Consider the following 24,202-nt stretch of genomic DNA (forward strand, 5'->3'; position numbering starts at 1 on the left):
GATTAACCCCATATAAAGAACAGTTCTTCTAGTAGGATTTTCCAAGTTTCATTCTATATTGGTAAACAGCTTAAACCACATCAAAGTGATTTCACGGTTACAGGTTACCTCATTGATACCAGTCAGTAGAAGGGTAACCATAATTCTGAAGGCATTGGATACCATGGATCACAGTGAAGATGGTCATACAGAAGCAGATAATTTGTCAAGATGGGGACATTACTAAGGATTGAATGTCTCTCAATAAGTTTTAAAAAGACCACAATAAACTGGTCCATAAGGCTGGCAAAAGGCCTATGGCAATCGTAAGCATTTAGGAAGGCTGCATTTCTCCACTTTTTAATTTTTAAACTACTCACCTTCCAAAATACATAACTATTTTACGTTTGTAGAGATTTATGAGAGATTGTTATCTGCGGGGCAAACTGTACATCCTACCATCCTACCATTCAACATTTGGTACAACGTTCTGGGAAACTGGGAGAAATTTTCAAATTGATTAATCTCGGCATCAGTGTAAAATTCTGTGGGCGTGGCTTAGCTGAGCAGTCAGTCTAACCCTGACATCAAACCTGTTCACACACCTCTGCTATGTCACATATAACAAGGTGTATTTTTCCTGCTTCAATTCTAGGAAACAATAAACTCATTGTTGAACTTTTGTTACCTTCTTTTCAGGGGATATAGGAAAACAAAACAGCAGCTCTGCAATAATCTTTTTTTGTTTTGTTTTTTTTATATTTGAAGTGATGCCCTAACAGGTGATGATGGAGCAATGCTGTGTGCAGGGACATACTGGGAGTTGTAGTTCCTCAAGAGCTGGAGGAGTGTATGCTGGAGTTGTAGTTCTCTAGTAGCTAAAACATCACTGTTTGACAGCGTATGCTTTAAGTTGTAGTTCCTCATCCCCAGCAGCTGGAGGACAGGAGGCAGTGCATGCTGGGAGCTTTAGTTCTCCAGCAGCTGGGGGAGGACAGGTTAAGGTAAATGGTATGGTGGGCACAGCTGTGATTTTTAGCAGCCTCTAGTTTTCTCTACAGAACCTGACACAGCAGTGACCTCTTACTCGCAGGTGGAACTAGATGTTGCAGCATGCCTTATCTGCCCTTGTACTAACTGCCCCTGATCTGCTGTGGCTGGTTGGCAGCAGCCATGACTGCAGGAAAGCTGTGTACCCTGCATCACCAACACCTGCCCTGTACCATACCAAGGGAGTGCTACACCCGGGGCACTAGAGGACCTGGTCATCAGGATCATGTGACCATTCAAATGGGGGAGGAGCCAAAATGCATGTAGAGAAGCTTTATATTGTATATGTGTATTTATAAATGTTACATTTTCATATACTGATAATGTGAGGACATATATATTTGTAGAGACAAGCTGGAGCCACCAGCCTACACGCACAAGCCTACGCGCACACCCACACCTGAACACCATAAACGTTTGTGTGAGGAAATCCAACCTGACAGAAAGACCTGCATAACCATAGTCGGCATAAGTTTATAATAGTAACCTAGTAACCATGGGAAACTAAATTACACATAAGAAGTACTAATGGAGACAGAAAATTAACATTTTGTAAATTGAGATTATAAAAAAAAATGTCACAGGTATATTTATCTATCATGAATGTAATTAGTGATTAGAATTTTTCCTTCATGGCACTACCCATTTAATTTCTTAATGACATGTGATATAATTGTATGTCACGGTGCCATTTAGGATGTATGAAGAGGGCGCACCTCTTCATACAAGGTTGGTTTTTGCCTACATTATGCACCAGTCACTGGTGTTAACCACTTAATTCCAGGGCCTCTCGTTCAGACATCTGTAGTGTTCTGTAGCTGATCAGTTAATTGTTTGTTTAAAGTATGGAAATGTTATTAGGAAATATGCAGAATATGTAATTTATTTTTTACAAAAGTTAAATATTCTTTACAAAACCTATATAAAGTTGGAGTGCACAGTGAAAGGTGTAAAAACAGAGCATTTTTTCCCCCAGCTTCAGAGTACACAGCATGGAATAATAAAATACTGACTCTAGGAAGTACAATTTGTTATAAAACAAGCTCTTATACAGCTCTATACATGGAAAAATAAAAAAAAAGTTAGGGATTTTTGAAGGTGGGGAGTTAAAAAATGGAAATAAAAACTGAAATAGGGCGATGGATTTAAAGAGCTCAACCTGTGAGCCCTCTCCATACATGGTCAACAATAACATGGAGTTATAGTACACCAGTAATTGGCAGAAATTCCTGCAGTTCTTTATGTTACAATAATCTCCCATATTCTTCTTAAGTCTTGGCTATGGGGTAGGGTTACTGGACATAAGCCTTAGGGTACATTCACATGGCGGTATTCACAATATGACTTGGAGTATATACTAGAGTATAAACTGACTCATAAGCCAAGACCCCTAATTTTACCACAAAACTGGGGAAACCTTTTGACTCGAGTATAAGCCTAGGATTAAAAATGCATTGGTCACAACCCCCCCCCCCCCAGTATATAACTAGCCAGCCAGTCATCTGTCTATACAGTGCCTTGTGAAAGTATTCAACCCCCTTGAACTTTCTACCTCTTGCCACATTTCAGGCTTCAAACAAAGATTTTAAATTGTAATTTTATGGGCAAGAATCAACAACAAGGGGGGCACAATTGTAAAGTGGAACACAATTTATTTGATATTTTAAACTTTTGTTAAAAAAAAAAAATCTGTACTATTATTTGGCCCCTTTACTTTCAGTGCAGCAAACTTGCTCCAGAAGTTATGAATGATTAAATTTTGTCCTAAATGACTGATGATGATAAATATAACCCACCTGTGTGTAATCAAGTCTCCGTATAAATACACCTGCTCTGCGATGGTCTCCCATGTTCTGATAAAAGCGCATGAAGACCAAGAAACACACCATGCAGGTCCGTGTTACTGTTGTGGAGAAGTTCTAAAGCCGGATTTGGATACAAAAAGAACTTTAAACATCCCAAGGAGCACTGTGCAAGCGATCATTATTGAAATGCAAGGAGTATCAGACCACTACAAATCTACCAAGACCCGGCCGTCCCTCTAAACTTTCGTCTCCACATGCCTTTAAGGTGGCCTAAATTGGCAATTTCTCCTTAAGGAGAGCACCTACTGTCTGACCCTAGTCAATAGCCTCTCACACAGCCAAACCAGTTCCTTAGGCTGTACTGAGGAGACCCAACCAGTTAAGCAAAATGAGGCATTGGTTTCCATTTAACCCCTTGGAAAACATATTGACTTCCCAGAATTCCCTAGTGGAGCATCTATAGCTTTAAAGTCTCCACACGCCTTTAAAGTGGCCCTTATTGGCCATCTCTCCTTAAAGAAAACCTACCACTTTAAAATGACCCTTCTGACCCACAAATACCTTAAGCTAGCTCAGGATTAGCTGATGCCGGACCATATTTTCAATTAAACCAGAAACCGCTGTATTTGTACAAAAATGATTTTCTTGTGGTAGTAAAATCTCCCTTCGGCGCTTCTGTAAGCGTCATACGGCGCGCACCCCGGACCCTGCTCCGCGATCACGCTCTCGTCAGCGCCGCTCCCGTCACTAATTTTGCTGTGCCCGAGAGCCGGTGACGTCACCGAGCTCTCGGGCACACTAGCGCATGCGCACCACCTCCTCCCGGCGCGTCACGGCCGGATCCCATTGCACATGCGCGAAGCCTTCGTAGTATCGCGAGGCTTCGGAGAGAAGACCGTGGGGGTGAGCGAACATTAACACTATACACACTATGCTCGCCGCTCCCACCAACGAAAGGGGGGGTTCCCGCCACTGCGAGGCTTCGCCCATGCGCAATGGGATGCGGCCGCGACGCGCCGGGAGGAGGTGGTGCGCATGCGCTAGTGTGCCCGAGACCTCGGTGACGTCACCGGCTCTCGGGCACAGCAAAATTAGTGACGGGAGCGGCGCTGACGAGAGCGTGATCGCAGAGCAGGGTCCAGGGTGCGCGCCGTATGACGCTTACAGAAGCGCCGAAGGGAGATTTTACTACCACAAGAAAATCATTTTTGTACAAATACAGCGGTTTCTGGTTTAATTGAAAATATGGTCCGGCATCAGCTCATCCTGAGCTAGCTTAAGGTATTTGTGGGTCAGAAGGGTCATTTTAAAGTGGTAGGTTTCCTTTAAGGAGAACACTTACTGTCTGACCCATCTCAAACAAGGGAAAGACAGATCAGAGATGCAACCATATACTATATACAGTAGTGGTAGAATGAGTATTGATTATGAGTATAGGAAAAAAGGGGGAAGAATAGAGGATGGAATTACTGAATAATGGAGAGTATGATAAACTGAATAAAACTTTTTGTTTACCAATATCTTCTTGATTCAAAGTAAAAAAAAAACCTAGTGCAATTTGTTTCATGCTAAGAATTATAAGTCCTCCCCTTAAAGTAAGTTAGCTGCAGTCAATGCAACAGCTCCCACCACACCATACATTAGTAGATCAATGACATACTGCAAGACGACTTTGTACATCATTTAAGGAAAGTGCTATTGCATGAGTTATTGGGGACTATGGTTCTAAAAGAAATGGAGTTACAAGAAATTCAGCATGAAATTCGGGTTTTGGAGAGTTATGAAGGAGGTTCCAGAATATGATGATATGACTTTAAATACAAGGAGGGGCAAATGTACCATAGATTGTTGTACATAGAAATAGAGTCACAAGAAATTCGTCATGGAATTCAGAGTTTGGCTGGTTATGCCAATGTTTGTGAATGATTTTGCTACAGTATATTTATAAATGTTTTTTTTTTTTTTTTCAAGGAAACGGGGTGTATGTATATATATAATCTATATATGTGTGTGTGTGTGTGTGTTTGTGTAATATATACACAATTTCCCATAGAGATGATTTGTTTATGATTAGAATTTATACTTAATTACAAGTTAGTATAAGTTTATAAAGTATATATTTTTCTTAAGGTAAAGGGGGGGTTATTATGGAAAAGGCGGGGGGGGGGGATAATAAGGTAATGGGGGCATATAGTGTGTGTATATATATATATATATAGTGTATGTAAAGGACTCGCCACAGGCGCTGTCAGCAGATATGGATTACACTAAAACAAACTGGCAGCAGAGAACATGTGGGAATGAGTTATCCACTTGGGTTAAAAAATATGCAGCAATTGGTCAATGTCCTATATTAAAGAAGCAAGGAGCCAGAGAAAGTTTGATAACAAATTGACTGGTAGCACAGGATTACAGTTTGCTTCTGGTTAAGAGGCAAGGATATTTGGCAGTTTTTTATAGGAAGGGGGAGGAACAGCACTGTCCCCTTATTTTTCAGAAATGGTGTGGATTTTAACATGGTGAAGGAAATGGGGAATTAATAAAGCAAAGGGTGGCAGAATATATATACATGTGTATATCCATGGAAATTAACCAAAAGTAGTACATACAAAAAGATTTAAAAGTGGTAATATATAAATATAGTATACAGGTTTTGTAAGATACATTTAATACAGAGCTTGCGCTGATGTTTAAAACTGAGTACTCCTAGGGAGGGCGCTTCAAGTACCTTAGTTGGAATAATGTTCTATAAATTTGAACAGAGATGGACCAAATTTGCACAGGTAGGGGATGAAGATAATAAACATTAAAGCATTATTAATATTTCTATGCAAAGAATCACAAGGTGATGTGGAAGAGATTAATTGGAGGGATCGGTTACTAGAAAAATGTATGTATATTGACGTAATTAACGTTTCATCGAGGCCATTGGAATACAAGCTTTGGAATTTGTATATCCAATATGATTCTATAACTTTTAGGGTTTGAAATCTGTTGGCAGATATTTGTTTAACTGGACAGATCTTAACCCCTTAACGACTTGGCCTTTTTTACTTTTTTCACTTCCATTTTTCACTCACCACCTTCAAAAATCTAACTTTTTTATTTTTTCACATAAAGAGCTACGTGATGGCTTATTTTTTTGCGTAACAAATTGCACTTCATAGTGACTGCATATTCCCTGCTGTGTACTGGGAAGCGGGAAAAAATTCCAAATGCAGTGAAAATGGTGAAAAAACACATTTGCGACGTTTTCTTGTGGGCTTGGATTTTACAGCTTGGCAGTATATGGGGATTTTCCTCCTCATTCATTACAATGTGCAATTAGCACGTTGTAATGAATGGGTTAAAATGAGACAGCTTACATCGGGGAACGACGATCCGCAGCAAGATGGCCGCCATCTTTTTGAAGCCGCCGGCAACTATTGACATGACAACACCCGCGAGCCCGCTCCATGCACCGGCATGCCGTACTAGTGCGGTGCGCGCCGGGAAGTGGTTAACATTGGAAAAATCTTTTCTGTGTTTTACAGTGAGATGTTTGGAAACGCTCTTTGAAAACCCCTATTTTTGCATTGTGTCAATGTTTGTTTATTCTCTGTCTAAGGCATTGCTTAGTGCAGCCAATATACTGGTGGCCACATTTGCATTCCAGTACTTATATCTCAAAAATAGAGCCATTTGTATAGTCTCTGGGGCTTAGGATGGATAGGCAATACCTGGGTGCAGAGTTTCATTTTAGATTTTAACCACATCAAAAAGTGATATATTGGGTTTATGTGGGGAGATCAGAGAGATATGGGTCAGCCTTAAGGATATTCCTATTTGAAGTCAGAATTTTCTTTGTTTGAGAGTGAGGAGCATTAAAACCAGTGATTAAATTAAATGTCCTGTTATTGTCTTTTTTATTTGGAACAATAGTAGACTGTTTGTTTATTTGGGTGAATCAAAGCTGTTTGGTCCTGGCATGGTCAAAGGCTCCTCAAATCAAAGGACTAGGATATTTTTTGGACTAGGATTATTCCTTTTTTTTTGGCGCAGTAAAACTGTCCATCTAACTTTGACCCAACTTTGAAATATCTGCTTATGTATGTTTTTTTGGAATGTCAAGCCTTTCAGCACAAGAAGCTGCTACTTGTGCACTAAAGACAAAGCATGTGTATCCCTATAAGTAGCTGATGATCAAAGAGGTGTAACAGAGTTGGTTTATTTCAAAGAACTAATGAAGAACAAATTAAAGGAACTTAAACACTTTAAAATAAATACAAAACTTCTGTGATTTCACTCCACCTGTCCTGCTCTGGTTTTGACACTTAAAAAATAGTTTTCAAAGTTTGTCTTTCCGTCTGAAGCAGATGGTTTCTCTATTGAATGTTTAGAAAATCGGAATTCCATAATGCAGTCATGTTTGTCACATACAGTCCATGTGGGATTCTAACATGATGTTGAGCGAGTTCTCAGAGTTTGGCCAGACTTTTGATGCAGAAGGCATAGTGTCTGCGGATAGCATAGACTGTAGGTTAGGGCTACTGTTTTCTAGTTCATCAAGCTTTTCAGTGTTGTCGTCCCAGTTTATATGAAATCTTGTTACTCTAGGGTTTGATGCCAATATGTTTCTTTGAAGCTGCAAAAAAAAAAAAAAAAAGACTTATGGTATTCAGGTAAAGCTCCATCAACTGGGCATCATATAACAGTTAAAATACAGCTAAATCAAGTAAAAAAAATATTTATTGAAAATAATGTAAAGGTGGACACTAAAAAGAAAAAAAAAAGGGGGGGGGTTAAACGCACACATAGAAAAAAAGTCATTTCATTTTTGTTTGTTTGTAGCAATATGTAGAATAAAGGCAACAGGGAACATGTATCAGGGCTTGCACAAGTTCTGAAATATTCACAATTCCAGGGCACATTTTAAACAGCATTAAAGATGATCTTGCACCAGGATTGTGTTTTTAGGTGCCACAAAACCAGAAAAATGCATATTTAATATAGTCAGGAGAGGTAGCTTACCGTATTTTTCGGCCTATAAGGCCCACCAAAAAATCCTTTAATTTTCTCAGAAATCAAAGGTGCGCCTTATATATGAACTTATACAGAAATGTACTACAGACAAGATGTACTGTACATTTACCAGTGTTTAATAGCTCCATCCCCAGAAATTCCTTCACCTTCCCACACAGTATACAGGGTTCCTGGCTCCGGAAGTGCCCTGGCACAACTAACATTGTGCCCATCCTGCCCTCCCCTAGCACGGAGAGACCGGAGCTGACCACGAGGCAATCCTCATCATCCGTAAACAATCCCGCATACCTGACAGCCCTGTAACAGGGGAAAGAGAAGGAGCCACAGGGAACCCCACAGGAATAACACCCTGGCTGAGGAGGGAAGGAGAAGGGGCAGAGGGAGACCGCTTAACCCCTGCTGCATCACCCTGCATTAACCCCCAGCAGCCCATACCTCTGAGATCGGAGCTCTCTGACACGCTGAAGACAAGTTTCCCGGGAAGTGTAGCTGGCTTGAACTGTGCACAGGTCTGCCACCTGCTGGTCATTTTTAGGTGCTGCATTTGATCCTGCGCCTTGTACTCCAGTGCGCCTTATATATGAACCTAGATGTCTGAGCAGGCAATTTATTAGAGGTGTGCCTTATACGCCAGTGCGCCTTATAGGCCGAAAAATACGGTATATGAAAGTCGCACTACTAATTATAACTTTAACAGTGAATATATCCAATTCTGCTCCTAAAAAATTAATGTTTTAATTTAAAGGGTGATTCTCGTCGTTAAATGACACAAAAAATGTGTTTCTATGACATGGTTCAGAAAATAGATGTTGGCACCCTCTAACTAGGTGTTATTTAAGGGGAGGTCTTCTATTTAAACCCTGCTCAGAAAAGGCTAAAAAGAAATGTGCTATGGCTTATTTTAGCGGTATATCTTATTTTTGCAGAATAACAGTATATGCTAAAATCTTGGACAAACTGTTTGTTCGTTCAGCACACCGTTGGGGACTTGTTGTTGAAGCAGCTCTTACCTTAGAAAAGTCTGGTTTCACAGGTGGATTTTCCCGTAACTCTGTTTCAGTGTATTCATTATTAACATAGTATCCAACTCTGATAAACTCTTGTCTCCGGTATGTACAGGTTATTAACACTACTGTGACACCAACAGCATCTGCATCTGGGATAAGTCCAGGGTTTGGGGCATCCGCCTGGTGAAATAATGACACTTTTTTAGCAAACTTAGAACTAGTCTCAATTACATTATCCTGTATTATTTTGTGATCTGCTGCCCTCTTGTGGATCTACTCACAATAGACAAATTACATAGTCCAAAACCACTCGCTGTTCAAGCATGAGCCCAAGACCAAAGGTTATAAGCAACAGCTTGCTCCCAAATGGTCTATTTTCCTCCATTGTTAGACTGGTTCCGCACAATCGTGTGCAGCTCTGCATCAGACGTGAAATCCTTGCATCATATTTTTGTATAATACAAGGACTCCTATGCAAGGTGTGTTGTCTGTGGGATTGGGCTCATATACATATGAAAGCAGCCTTTAAAGGTTAGAAATGTGTATATGTAAGTGGAGAGGGTGGGAGAAAGAGACTTCCTTTCTGGTAGATTAATACTGCTGGCTAGTGCTTTGGGGGGACTGCGTAATATCCAGAGCAGCTCTATTGATGCCCTGGCACATTTGCAATTCATCTACATAAAGATTGTTTCATAAATAAAGAAGCACGGCTCCTAATACACATATACAGTTGAAACCAGAAATTAACATAACACTATATGTAAAAAATGCATGTTTTTTTTAATCTGACATGAAATCAGAAAAAAAGCTTTCGTGTTATATGTCATTTTAATGACTTTCTGCAAGGTCAGAAGTTTACATACACTAAGATTACTATGCCTTTAAACAATTTGGGATGTCATGTTTTTGGAATCTTTTGAGACACACTTTTAAAATATTTGAAGACACTTGAAACACTGCTTTTTTTGTGTGCAATCATGGGAAAGTCTAAAGAAATAAGACTGGTTTATCTTTTGGTGCAATTTCCAGATACCTGAAAGTTACTCGTTCATCTGTATAAAGAATTCTACATAAGTACAAACAGGATGGAAATGTCCAGCCATCATACCGGTCAGGAATTAGACTGATTCTGTGTTCCAGAGATTAACATGCCTTGGTCCAAAACATGCATATCAGCCCAATATCAAAAGACCTTGTGAAGATGCTGGCTGAAGCTGGTAAGAGTGTGCCATTGTCAACAGTGAAACGAGTATTGAATCAATGGGCTGAAAGGCCACTCTGCTAGTAAAAAGAAGAACATTATTCCAGAAGAAATATAAAGTCAGATTAATTTTTGCAAATGGACAGGAAATAAGACCTTAATCTTTGGAGACTTGTCCTCTGGTCTGACAGCAGCATTATGTTGTGGGGTTGTTTTGCTGCAGGATGGACTGGTGCACTTCACAAAATAGATGGCACCATGAGGAAAGAACATACAGTGGTAATACTGCAGCAACATCTCAAGACATCAGCCAGAAAGTTAAAGCTTGGGAGCAAATGTGGTCATCCAAATGGACAATTACCTAAAGTTACTGTTATAAAATGGCTAAACAAAGTCAATGGCCATCACAAAGTCTTGTGGAAAGCTTGTGGAAGGGTATCCAAAAAGTTTGAACCAACCAAATACTAATTAAATTTATGTAAACTTTCATGAATAAGCTGTAAAATGCCTTAAAAATTTCTCTCTCATTATTCTGGCATTTGGCAAATATAAATAACTTTGGTAATCCTAATTGAATAAACAAGGGAAAGGTTTATTCTGATTTCATGTCTGATTGTGAGAAATAAAATGGATATGTATTTTTATATAGAAGAAACTTCTGGTTTCAACTATATCACACTGCTGGGAATCTACCCATCAGTCATAATAGTTGATCTATCACAAAGGATGTGGTAGATTTCCTTTTAAAGTGTAAATCATATGTGATTCAGGACATTGGTATCTAAAAATAGATATTTTTAGCTGTCATGTCACCAGTTATATAATGCAATGTAATACATGTAATGTATTTAGTCACTTGTGATCTCTTGACCAGAAATTTAAAGGACCGGCTCTCCGGTCAACATAACCAAGGTCTTAAAGCAATCATATTTATTTTTATTAGCTGGAATTTAGTCTTTGCCAATGTGAGGCCCAGTTCACACCTGCTAATTTGTCACTAAAGCAATAATATCAATACTACAATAGACCCATTAAAATGTCTGTTTAGTTCAATAGACTTTTAATGGCTTCTATTAGCACTTCCCTTGTTTGATTGGAAAATTTGATGGGAACGGAGGTATTTTTTTTCTGTATCAAATAACAGAGGCACTGACTAAAGTGGTGCAAATGAATACTAAAGCTGGCCAGGTAGTCACTGTGTATTCAACTGGCTACTAATATATTGAAAAAATTCTTACTAATATTCTTAGTAGCTTTCTGAACATGTGCATCTTACTAGATTGCCCCTTTGCACACTGTAAAAGCAGAATTGAATCTAGATTTATGGACATTGAATGTTAAGTTAAGGTTTGTGTCAGTTTTATAGTTTTAAACTACCTGGAATGGGGGGTGGCAAGCTCCAATAAAACAGGTTAATATAATATAAATAAAATCCTAGAACAAAAATAACATTGGGTTTCCCTGTACCCAGAAATACCCTGTTTATTAATCAATATCCAATATGGTAAATGACATAAGGGAAATAATTGCCACTTTTTCGCCTCCCATGAAAATATTTAGTGAGTAAAAGGTTGTACATTTCCCAAAGTGGTATCAATAAAAATGACTGCAAATAATGGCCTTTACACAACTTTTAATGCAGGAGGATTTAATGTTTTTAGCCTGGAAAAGCTTCTGTGGAAGTTATTTAGTGGCAATTTATTTGTGTGTGCCAGTTCCAGGTTTTCCATGTGTCCCCCTATATAATTGGAGCAGACTATCTGCAAATGTCAATGAGCACAGACACAATTGTAATCCATGAATGTCTTCTTGTACTTGGAAAAGATTGCTATATTTAATACAAGGAATCTCACCTGAAATACAAACATGTGCCGTCCTGCGGGTACAGGGCCCACTAACACAGAGTCCAGTACCTGGTCATATTCTTCACTTTCAGCAGATCCCACATATATTATTTTCCATTCCAAATCTAAAGAAGAAATTTTTTTATTGTATTTAAGCCCTTCATATTAAACACTTCAATTCTGGACCCAACTATGAACATGTAAGAAATGTTCTATCAGGATTAACTTCTGTAGCTGTATTCAGCATTTTCCCCTATTGGCAATGCCGTAGACTACTAGGACATAGCTCCTTTCTTTCAAACCAGTGCCACACCTGACTATGGATTGTGCTGTTTGAAGCTGAGTTGCAGGCACCACCCATGGTACACGGTGGAGCTGTTTTTAGATGGAAGCAACAATGTTTTTTGAACCCCAGATAAGCAACTTTAAAGAAAATCTACCATTTAATTTGATGCATTATGGACAAAACATACCATGAGACTGCTGTAGCTACACTTATGCAGAATCATATCTCGTTTAATCCCTGAGCTGAGTGGTTTTGCTGAAATAACAATTATAAAGTTCTGGATAAGGAGTCTTTTGTTGCTCCTTTGCCTGGCTCAGTGCTTCTCTTCTTACACTGCTCAGGAGAATGATGTAATCACTGACGGGTAGAAGTAATCAATCGCTGCACCATCCCCAGCAGTGATCAGGCTCAGGTTGATTAGTCCTGTCTGGAAAGTTCAGGAACCTCGTAATGTGTTTATGTACTGCCAGAAGCATGTAATCCAGAATTTCATAATTGTTTTTTCAGCAAAACCATTCAACTCCGGGATTAAACAAGATATGCTGTTGAATCAGTGTAGCTACAGCATTCTCGAGGTAGGTTTTGGTTCATAGTGCATGAAATCAAATGGATTTCCTGTAAGCTGCATCCTCTTTTCCACAAAAACAGAAAAGGGGACTGCAAGTTCCCTGAACAGTTTTATAGGTTATAGAGTACAAATATGCATGCTCAATTTGCATACCATCCAGTTCTGTGGGACCTCTGTCCCAGAGTTGCCATAAAAGTTAATGATGCATAGCTATAATCTGCAGGTATTTCAGGAGACTTTCTCTTCCCCCAGATATTAGGCACTTATCCCACATCCATAACCATGATTAGAGGGGCATGTAGGTGTTCTTGGTACTCCACTACAACCACTGATATGGGAGCAGTTATTACTGAGGGCATGTGCAGACTAGGGTTGCTCGATGCATCGGTACTTATACAATACTTTCAAACATGGCCGGCGCCAGCACCTGGCTTACCCAGGCAAGTGATGTCACGCCGGCAGCGTCCCTGCTGCTGCACAGTAGACACTAATGTGTATTTTATTAATTAATGGAGCCTGTCTGGGTGGTATATTAATGGGGTGTGTGTGTGGGGGGTATATTAATTAATGGAGCCTGGGGGGAGGGGGGTGTATATTAATCAATGGGGCCTGGGGGGGAGGGGGGTGTATATTAATTTAATGGAGCCTGGGGGGATGTATATTAACGGAGCATGGGGGGGGGCTGTATATGAATATTGGTATCTTAAGGTTCTGCGTTTTTAATGCCACCACATGAGTTCACTGCTAAGGGGCCCAGTTAGGCGCTGTCGCCCAGGGGCCCACTGAAACCTGGAGCCGGCCCTGCTTTCAAAGCCAGAATGGTTCCATACCAGGTTTCTGTTACTCCTTGTATCTGTCTGCAGAGCAGACATCGAGCAGGGAATCCTTTTGAGAGATGTGTCTGGTTAGCGGCAGAGCAGAGACCAGGTCATCAGGGAGATATCACCTTGTGTCCATATATGGCGTCTACATCTCCCAGGGCTTCCCCAGACACAAGGTCTGTATTTAATTCAATTAATTTTTGTTTTTCACATATGAAAAAAAGCTGCTGGGTTTCTAATCTACTTCTTGCCCTGCCCAGTTGGTTGCAACATTTGAAGAAAGAAAACACTCTGCATACAGATGTCATGCATGTGCCGTCCATTTTTTTTTGTGGATCCATTGACTTTTATGGATGTACTCAATCCGCATGCAAGACAAAATAATGCATGGTGTAATTTTTTTCTCACTGCACATGCATGAAAAAAATGGACATGTGAACAGGACCATAGGAAATACTTGGTCTGTTTCCTATCCGCAAAAAAAGATAGCATATGGACATCAAAAACACCCATATACTATTTTATATTATCATTACCAGGACAACCTTTGCAACACACATACTACACTGTCATAAAGCACTAAAGCTTCTCCTGGCAAATCACTGGTGACCATTACTAATCGCATGCATTTCAATAGAAATGCAAATGTGATCAGGCTGAGCCCCACCACCAGACATTTGCATTGCATTCCTAAATGCAATGTAAACACCCCATGTGACCGCACCCTAAAAACAATCACATAATACTGTTTTTCTTTTCTTGAATGTATCGGTATCGAGTATTGCAATACTTTTCTGGGTATCGTATCGCACTCAAAATTCTGGTATCGGTGCGATCCTATTGCAGACAGTAATGACTGCATGCCCTCCCTAGCCGCTGGAACCCCCCAGGCATCACAGTAAGTCCCGAGTCTTACTGCAGACTTTCCTGGGGTAAGTATAATATAGTTCCCTGGTATCACAATGCCACACAATTTCACAATGGCAAATAAATATTATTTTATATTTATTTGCAATAATAATACACAATAAAACATGCTGTATGACAAAGTATTTCTGAGGGTCCCTTGCAGATAGTTCAAGACAACAACAAATTGATTTGTACTAATAAATGACATGTATAAAATACATGAAAGTCTTCCTATCAATATTTTTACAACGTAAAATGACAATAAAAAGGAAAAATATATCCAGAAGGTAGAGATAAGTCCAATAGGCTCTCCATATATAATCAGGGTTGTAATATTTAATCAAATACATTACTAGATAATTATAAAGTATATATACCTTTCTGATGATGGTAGAAAGTGATTATATAGATTGTGATTTTCTACATCTATGGATATTACCATGATTGTCTTTGTTTGAGATACATACCGTATATACTTGAGTATAAACGGACCTGAGTATAAGCCGAGACCCCTAATTTTAACAAAAAAAAAAAACTACTGACTCGAGTATAAGCCGAGGGTGGGAATACAGCAAGCCCTTAGTAGTATACAGCAAGCCCCTAGAAGTATACAGCAGCCTGCCACCACGGCCCTTAAAAAATAAACTTAAATACTTCCACAGGAATGGCGCATAGCAAATGTGGTACCAATATACAAAAAAGGATCAAATAGTGATCCTGGAAACTACAGACCCGTGAGTCTAACTGCTGTGGTGGGGAAAATATTTGAGGGGTTTATTAGAGATGCTATCCTGGAGTATCTCACTGTGCACAACCTTATAACCCAGCGTCAGCATGGGTTTATGAGAGATCGGTCCTGTCAGACTAAGCTGATTGGTTTCTACGAGGAGGTAAGTTCAAGACTGGATCTGGGGGACGCTGTAGATGTTGTATATTTGGACTTTTCAAAGGCATTTGACACCATGCCACATAAAAGGTTGGTATATAAAATGAGACTGCTGGGAATAGGAGAAAATCTGTGTATTTGGGTAAGTAATTGGCTTAGTGATAGAAAACAGAGGGTGGTCATTAATGGCACATTCTCAGATTGGGTTGATGTTACCAGTGGAGTGCCACAGGGGTCAGTATTGGGGCCACTTCTTTTTAATATTTTTATTAATGACCTGGTAGTGGGTTTACACAGTCAAGTTTCAATATTTGCAGATGATACTAAGCTGTGTAAAGTAATAAATACTGAGGTCGATAGTTTAGCATTACAGAGGGATTTGTGGAAGCTTGAGGGATGGGCAGAGAAATGGTTGATGAGTTTTAATGTAGATAAATGTAAAGTTATGCACTTGGGCCATGGAAACAAAAAGTATAATTATGTTCTAAACGGGCAATTACTTAGTAAAACTGAAGCTGAAAAGGACTTGGGGGTATTGGTGGATGTATAGATCCCATTGAGGAATAGATTCTCATTGAGGAATAGATTCTCATGATAAAGACATAGTTTTGCCCTTATACAAATCCCTGGTCAGACCACACATGGAATATTGTGTACAGTTTTGGGCACCAGTGTATAAAAAGGATATAGTAGAGCTGGAACGGGTGCAGAGGAGAGCAACCAGGATTATTAGGGGAATGGGGGAACTAGAATACACGGACAGATTAAAAAATTTGGGATTATTCAGTTTAGAAAAAAGACGGCTGAGGGGAGACCTCATTACAATGTACAAATACCTGAACGGACAGTACAAGGATCTCTCCAAAGATCTTTTTATACCTAGGCCGGTGACCAGGACAAGGGGGCATCCTCTGCGCCTAGAGGAGAGGCGATTTTACCATCACCATAGACAAAGGTTCTTTACTGTAAGAGCAGTGAGACTGTGGAACTCTCTGCCGCAGGAGGTTGTTATGGCGGACAACATGTACATGTTCAAGAGAGGCCTGGATGCCTTTCTGGAGAGAAAAAATATCACGGGTTATGGGGATAAAACATTTATTTAATTCTTAAAGGTTGGACTTGATGGACTTGCGTCTCCTTCCAGCCTTATATACTATGATACTATGATACCCTCCGATGTTGGCGCGGCTTACCGATGTCCCCGATGTCAGCACGTCCCGTCTTCTTTCTTCTCCGCGGCTCCTCTTCTTTCTTCCGGCATGGACGCGGCCATGTTTTCTTCTAGCATGCGCATACTATGACCGCGTCCATGACAGAAGAGAGAAGAGGAGCCGCGGAGAAGAAAGAAGACTGAACACACTGACATCGGAGGGTGAGTATTTAAGTTTTTTTTTTTAAGTGGGTAATTTTTTTTGTAATAGACTCGTGTATAAGCCGAGGGGACGTTTTTCAGCACATTTTTGTTGTGCTGAAAAACTCTGCTTATACACGACTATACACGTATATATATCAAGTGATCTATCTGATTGAATGCTACAACCCTGTATATCTGGAGAGCCTATTGGACGTATTTTAATTCTACCTACTGGATATATTTAAACATTTTGGTGTTATTTTATTTTGAAAACATAAATACGACCCCTAGTTACAAACGGACCTCTGGATTTTGGTAATTTACTGTACTTTAGTCCTAGGCTACAATAAACAGCTTTAACAGTTATTACAGGTGCCTGTAATACAGATTTATTGTTTATCCTGGTTCAACATTTTTAAAATCCAATTGACCAAAAAAAATTTGACTGGGGTTACAATAATAAAGTATACGGTTCTGACTTGCATACAAACTCAACTTAAGAACAAACCTACAGAACCTATCTTGTATGTAACCCGGGGACTGCCTGTATTTTGTCCATGTGTTTTATTAGGCCGCATTCACACAGCCGTTCTATGGCCGTGCAGTGCCATTTACTATATTTACTCTTCTCCGGCATGCCGCAGTATGTTTAGGCTGCATACGTGACTGTGAACGTAGCCTTAGTACAATCATTCATTTGTTGTTGTCTAGAACTGAGAGTGCCTCAGGGAAACACTTTGAGGGCAACATTTTATATTGTCTATTATTGCAAATAAATATAGAAGACACTGTATTTGCCATTGGTGGTATTGCAGATATAATATTTTTAGTAAGTATAATATAGGTGACGCTGTTAGGGTCTTATACTTACCCTTGTAAAGTTTTGCAATACCAGTCCAACCCAAGGTCAGGTGTGACACTGTTTTTCAAAGAAAGCAACCATGTTTTTCAACCTCCAGACAACCCCTTTAATAAACTATAGTACTACTATCATCAGCACTGTTGACCTATAAAAATGTTGTCAAAGGTTTGTAGCTCAAGGAGCCCAGGGAATCCTGGTGCTAGTTCTAGGGATCATTTTCAGTGACATATCTGCCGAATCATTTTGTCACCTGTATCTAATCCATGTGATAGGCTATCGATACCCCTGTAACACTACAAGATGTGGCAATGGCACAGTTTTGGGAAATGCAAAACTCATTGATGAAAAGGGGTTGTCCAAGTGTGTTAAAAAATCTACAGGTGTCCTGGAGGGGGGGAGAGGGGAGGCTTGGAGCTATAAAAAAAAGACCCAAAAGTACTTACCCTGCCCCATGCTTCTGCCCATTGGTGCTAAGCCCCAGGCACTCTACGCTCCCCCAACTTCTGCCCAGGGCAAACAGGGGCACAGCAATGACAGGCAGTGCAGGAGAATGGGTTTTTTTTTTTTACAGCCCCTTTAGACCACCTGTATATATTTTTTTTTACACTCTAACAACCTTTAACTTTTTGGCAGGAAGAAAAGGTAAAAGAAAATCGGTCATCACAATGTACCATTTTTTGCCCACACAACAAAATTGTGCTTTACAACATATAAAACATGATCCATTTTTTAACACGATCAGACCCTTAGAATGTCATAAATGGTGAATACAACCGTGCAAAACAGATTCCCCAGACTAATGCCCAAGCTTCAAAGGTTTAAACATACTCTTAAAACCCATCTTTTTAGGCAAGCCATCAGTCGCTACCTGCATGATATTTCAACTCTCTCTTTACTAACCCACCCTGTGTTGTCCTCCCGTCTGTTATCCAGCAAACATCCGATATAAAGCAAGCTCCAGGCTTTCCTGCAGTCGTTTTCACCTTGATTATTTATATATATCTGATGGCTGGTTCAAGCAGCAGATTTTTTATTTATCAAATTTTATACTGTTCACTTATAAAGAATAGCTGAATTTGATGGCGCTATATAAAGATTATTATTAGTATCATCATCATGACCTCATTTATTGAGACAGAGAGAGCTAAAAAGAAAAAGCCATGTGTGACAGACTAAGTGCACCCAATGGATCAATTACTTGTAGAAGCTTTGACATCAATATTCATTTTCTGTATGACTCTCACGTTGTTCTGGAGAAATTTTGGCTTATTTATATTATGGGAATATGTTTATGGAGAGCTCTCGTGAAGGGGTATTCCCATTTCAGCAAATTTATGTTATTGTATTATAAAAAGTTATATGATTTGCCAATATACTTTCAGTATCAATTCCTCACAATTTTCTAGATCTCTGCTTGCAGTCACTCAGTAGAAAGCTTCAATGTTTACGTCCCGTGGACAGAAATCTGACCATGGTCACACAGGTGCACAGCTTATTAGTATCAGAGAGCTATCAAAGTTGTGGCCACGCACATGTGTGACCATGGTCAGATTTCTGTCAACTAGAAGTAAACATGGCTTTCTACAGAGTGACGTTAAGCAGAGATCTAGAAAACTGTGAGTAATTGATACAGAAAGTATATGGTAAAGTTGTATAACTTTTTATGGTAAAAACATTAGCATTAACCCCTAGGCGCACCAGGACGTTATAGTACAGGATGTTACCGGGGGATTCGATTCACTTCTGGGCAGCTCAGAGATCTGCCGACTGCCCCAGGTCTGCATGCTCAGACAGTTTACACTGCTATACAATGAATTAGTATTGTAGAGCAGTGTATTGGACTTGAACCAGTGATGCTCTGATCGCTGGTTCAAGTATGGAAAAGTAAAAAAAAGTGTAAAAACACTAAAGTTGATACATTAGAATAAATTAAAAATAAATACATAAATACAAAATATAATCTCCTAAAATGTCACTTTCCCATAAAAACACTTAATAAAGTATAAAAAAACAAAAAAAAACACCACATATTTGGTATTGACGTGTCCGTAACAATCTGTATAATAAAACAGAATCGTTACTGGACCTGCACGGTAAACGCTGGAGAAAAACCCACAAAAAAGTTCAGAAAAAGATTTTTAATTAATACCCTATAAAAAATGCTCTAAAAAGTGATTTAAAAAATGTTCCGCAAAATAAGACCACTAAAAAGAACAACTCTTCTTGCAAAAAAGAAGCCCCTAACCAGATTTCTCAAAGAAAAATAAAAAAGTTATGCATATGAAAGATGGTGATGCTAAAATGAACAACATTTTTGCCAAATTATTTTATTCAGTAAAAATGGGGAATTTTTTAAAAAAAATATATATAAATGAGGTATTTGTAATCGTGGTTACCCATAGAATAAAAAATAATATACTATTTTTATGGTATGGTTAACGGCCAAAAAAAAAAAAAATCTTCCTAAAAATTTATGATTTTCATTTCTTCCTCCAACAAAGAGTTAATTAACATCTCTCCAATTAGCTATAGATGGCCCAAAATTATGTAACAGAAAAGTGCATCTCATGTGGTAAAAGAAATAAGCCCCTATAGGTCCACATTAAAAAAAAAAAACCTATAGCCTGTACAATTTGGCAATGCAAATCTGCTCTGGATGGCGCCTCCTTTCATTCTATACCCGGCCGTGTGCCCATACAGCAGGTTACCACCACATATAGGGTATTTGTGCATTCGGGAGAAATTAGGTATCAAACTTTGTGGAGCCTTTTTTGATTTAAACTATTGCAAATGTTTAATTTTCCATCCAAAATGTATGTATTGTCAAAAATATTACAACACCTCAAGGGTTAACAAACTTCTTAAAAGTGGTTTTTCATACGTTGAGGGGTGTAGTTTCCATAATGGGGTAATTTATGAGTCTCGCTATTATTTAGGCCTCTCAGTGTCAATTAGAAGTAATTGGAAAAATTCCTCATTAGCATAGTTTGTCCTAAACTGGAAGAGACAGCCAGGCTCCACCCATCTGACAATAGAGATCTGAAAATATCTCACAGGTAAATAGAATTTCATGAAAGGGCAAAAAGTGGCTGATGAATGTAAGGCTAAATGCACCCAAAAATTGGAATGGATATTACAAGGATGCACTTCAAATACCTTTCAATAGAAAAATGCCCATTGATGATCTTTTAACGTGCCATGTGACCGATCTGTTAAAAAGGACATGCTGTGCTACTCAGAAATTTTTTCAACAAATCGATCATGGTTTCTAAGGATTTGTTAAAAACAGTTGCTAAACTGATGCAAATTTGCCTGGGAAAATCTTGTTTTTCCACAACTGACAATCATTGCGTTCTTGTGCAGGAAGCCTATGGCCAAGTTCACACGATGCGTTTTTGAGACGCAATCCAAAGGCTCCAACCGTGATCACAAGCTAAGGTAACACTGTGGGGCAAATTTACTTGCGCATCCCTGGCGCGTTCCCCGATGTGCATTGTCACACCGGAATGCACTGTGCCGCGATTCACTATCATCTTGCACCGGATATCCTGCATGTGTCGCTGCCATGCTCAGGTCTGTCGGAGTTCACCATCTTCTTCCCGGTGTATGTAAATGCATTGGTCGCGGCACAATTTTCATCTTAAATTCTGCACTCAGTCCGAATCAGTCGAATTGTCCAACGCCCAAATCCCAAAAATGTCGGTAAGTCTGACGGAAATGCGATCCATGGACCCTTAGTAAATTAGCACCTGTGTTTTCATCTTGTTTAGTAAACCCGATGAAAACACAATGTTCCCAACATATCAGAACACGGTTGGTGTCTTTTGGATTGCGTCTCATAACGTATCATATGAACATGGCCTAAGAGTAACCGCCCTGTTATGGCACGGATGCATTACACAGGACTGACTGTTACATGAACTTTACCAAGAATGGCGGTAACATGGTAAAATACGTGTAAATTAGAAAAATGTGGGATGTTCTATATAAACTAAAAATGATAAAAGCAAGGCTGGGAGGTTTCCTTTCAAAAGTAGCGATGAGGGAAATAAACTATTGTTGTATAGTGCTTTTAATGCTGTGTGAATTTTGTAATTCTGGGCGTACAGCTGTCATTGCGCTTTGTATCATGTCATGCTGGAATATGGGGATGACTTCCAAATTTATTGCTGCAGCTCTGAATAGCATAAGACATGCACTTTTAGAGAGGAATATCTAGAATATTACTTCCTGGATTAATCCTCAGCTATTGGCATCAAGGCAGCCAGATTAGTTAGGTACAATATAATGGCTGCTTTTTGTCTTAAGACCTCCAGTGCATGTACCTGTACAAATGGCAAATAAATTTCCCTAGGCTGCAGCCTGGTACTATATGTCTACATCTATGGAAGTGCAGTTCATTCTTCTGCCCCCTCTCCAGATGTGGTGGGGAGCCGGGGTTGTCCTCAGGGACTCCATTACAGCACAGATGTGAAGGCGGAATAATGAAAGGTTAGAATTTGATACATACTTTTTATATTCTAGATGTGCATGATGCAAGTAATGGTACACAGGGAGGGAAGGCCATGTGTATCCTGACCTTAGCTGACATCTCCTCCTATCTACAAGCATGAGCTTAGTGATGGTGCAGATGGCAGGCACGCATCATGGCTCCCGCTGCCACCATGGCATCCCTCTACTACAGAAACTTTCCCGGCGCTGGCCGCATTCTCCGGCACAGAACTTTCTATGCCCCCTCCAGGGCCTGTGCCACCTGCCGCGTAACCCGCTGTGTGCCGGGGACTCACCTTCAGACAGGTCCTCTATGCACTCGAAGGTGATTTCAAACTGGAAGGGGTTGTAGAAGGGGGAGGGGTTGTCCAGCACCACTACATTGTTCACCTGAACCTTTGCCATGGTTTTGGAAGCAGCCTCGCTGCCGCCCCGTCACTCCAGTGCAGTCATTCCCCGGGAGCTGAGGCGGCCAGTTTAGCTCTTGTTCTGCCCCTCACTGCACTCCTGCACATTCTGCTCTGTTGCTAGAGCTGCGTGTCACCGGATTGGCTGCTCCCGGGCCCTCCCCTGTCGCTAAAAGCTACGCGAAAGGGAAAAGACGGGCTCCTCATGACCAGTGCAGCTGGGAGGGTTCAGCGCCTGCGCCCCCTGCTGGCTGACGGATCTCTCACCTGCTCTCCACTGCACCTGAGGAGCAAGTCACACACCATACAGCCAGCCTACTACAGCTCATGACATTACACTCACAAAGTTGTAGAAGCATGACCCCTTATGTGCAAGTCATAAATGTGGATTGTATTTTATTCTATTCCCTGTAATATGGATGGTGTCCATGTATGACATGCCCAAAATGGACCAATGTACAGTAGGATGCAAAACACTTAAAAGAAGTGAAGGCTGCTGTTTTTACTTTACTTTTACCCCACATGTGACTCATGACACGTATGTGTGATACACCCATGACATTGTGTCACTTTATTAATGCTCACACTAACCACCACACCCATTATTATTACTGTTACATGAAGCTACACGTCGGCCACATTATAATGATTTATGGATGATTCCTTGTATGACCCTATTCTCTGACTATAAGCTTTCACACACCTACCATAACTCTGTCACAGTGGGACACCTATAAAAAATAATGCATTCTCAGGCTTTACATTTTCTTTAGGTAAAGACTAGATAAAATAACACTTTATTAGAACAATTAAAACAAATCTATTTAAAAAGACAACATACACAGAAAAAGTCCACCAATGGTCAAAATAACTAAATATACATACTAAATAGATCACAATAACGTGTATAGAAGGTCTAGTCCTCAGAACCTACCAATGAATTTGCTTGCAAACAAGTATTGCACATTATCCAGAGGAATAACAGAGGACAAGGGACACATACACAGGTATAACCAGACCAAGGATGGACCCCACCTGACACATGTTTCACCTTGCTTCATCTGGGGTATGATATCATACCCCTCACAAAGAAAGGCGAAACAGGTGTCAGGTGTAAGCAAATACCTTGACTAGTTCTGAGGACTATACCTTATATTCCTCCACAAAGGCTTACTGTGATTTATTAATTATGTAGTACATTGGTGGACTTTTTCTGAGTATGGTTTCTTTTTAAATGTTTTTTTTTTAATTGTTCTAATAAAGTGTTATTTTATGCTTTCTACATTTTGGTTTCCTCTTTTTTTTCTGGGGGTGTTTGATTTTTGGGAACAATCTGTTTGATCTGATGGGGGTACATTGTGCCTGTGCCCCCTATTACTTGTATCGGTGTTCATCCTTGCATTATATTATAATACAAGGACTTTCGTCTGCTGGCTGGCCTGCAGCTCAGCACTGTAACCGTTAATCCAGCACCAGTGCTTCACTCTCGTCAGCAGATGAGAAGTCCTTGCATCATATTTTGATATAATGCAGGGACTCCCATCCTCTGCAGAATGTGCAGTCCATGCAGCCCGCCTGACATACGGCCGTGTTCCACTGACTGCATATGATTGTGTGTAGGAGACTTAAAGGGAACCTGTCACCAGGGACCTCATTTTTCACTAAAGACAGATTGTAAAAGCCCATGACTCCTGCAGTGCAAAAATGCCG

General features: G+C 39.9%; 2 protein-coding genes across 6 annotated transcripts in view; one reads left to right on the top strand and one right to left on the bottom strand.

Annotated features, from left to right (window-relative positions):
• Positions 1-24,202, top strand: part of MCM9 (minichromosome maintenance 9 homologous recombination repair factor) — a 62,325-nt gene that overhangs the window by 20,977 nt on the left and 17,146 nt on the right. Inside the window, exon 8 of one of the 5 annotated variants that reach the window (XM_072141693.1) lies at positions 9,893-10,852. The exons of 2 other annotated variants lie outside the window; for them this stretch is intronic. In XM_072141693.1, coding sequence (XP_071997794.1) covers positions 9,893-9,900 — 8 coding nt within the window. In that variant the 3' untranslated portion in view covers positions 9,901-10,852. Of the gene's footprint in view, positions 1-103; positions 1,337-2,749; positions 3,347-9,892; positions 10,853-24,202 lie in introns of those variants that run through there. 2 more of the 5 variants (XM_072141691.1, XM_072141692.1) reach the window with 2 other exon arrangements.
• On the bottom strand, positions 7,022-22,690 carry ASF1A (anti-silencing function 1A histone chaperone). Its single transcript, XM_072141694.1, has 4 exons — positions 22,382-22,690; positions 11,918-12,033; positions 8,867-9,043; positions 7,022-7,458 (listed from the first exon to the last, which is right to left on the bottom strand). Exons 1-4 carry the CDS (start codon positions 22,488-22,490, stop codon positions 7,246-7,248), a joined length of 615 nt encoding a protein of 204 aa, XP_071997795.1. The 5' UTR covers positions 22,491-22,690; the 3' UTR covers positions 7,022-7,245.

The sequence above is a fragment of the Engystomops pustulosus genome, chromosome 3, assembly GCF_040894005.1.
Source record: "Engystomops pustulosus chromosome 3, aEngPut4.maternal, whole genome shotgun sequence".
Classification (NCBI taxonomy): domain Eukaryota; kingdom Metazoa; phylum Chordata; class Amphibia; order Anura; family Leptodactylidae; genus Engystomops; species Engystomops pustulosus.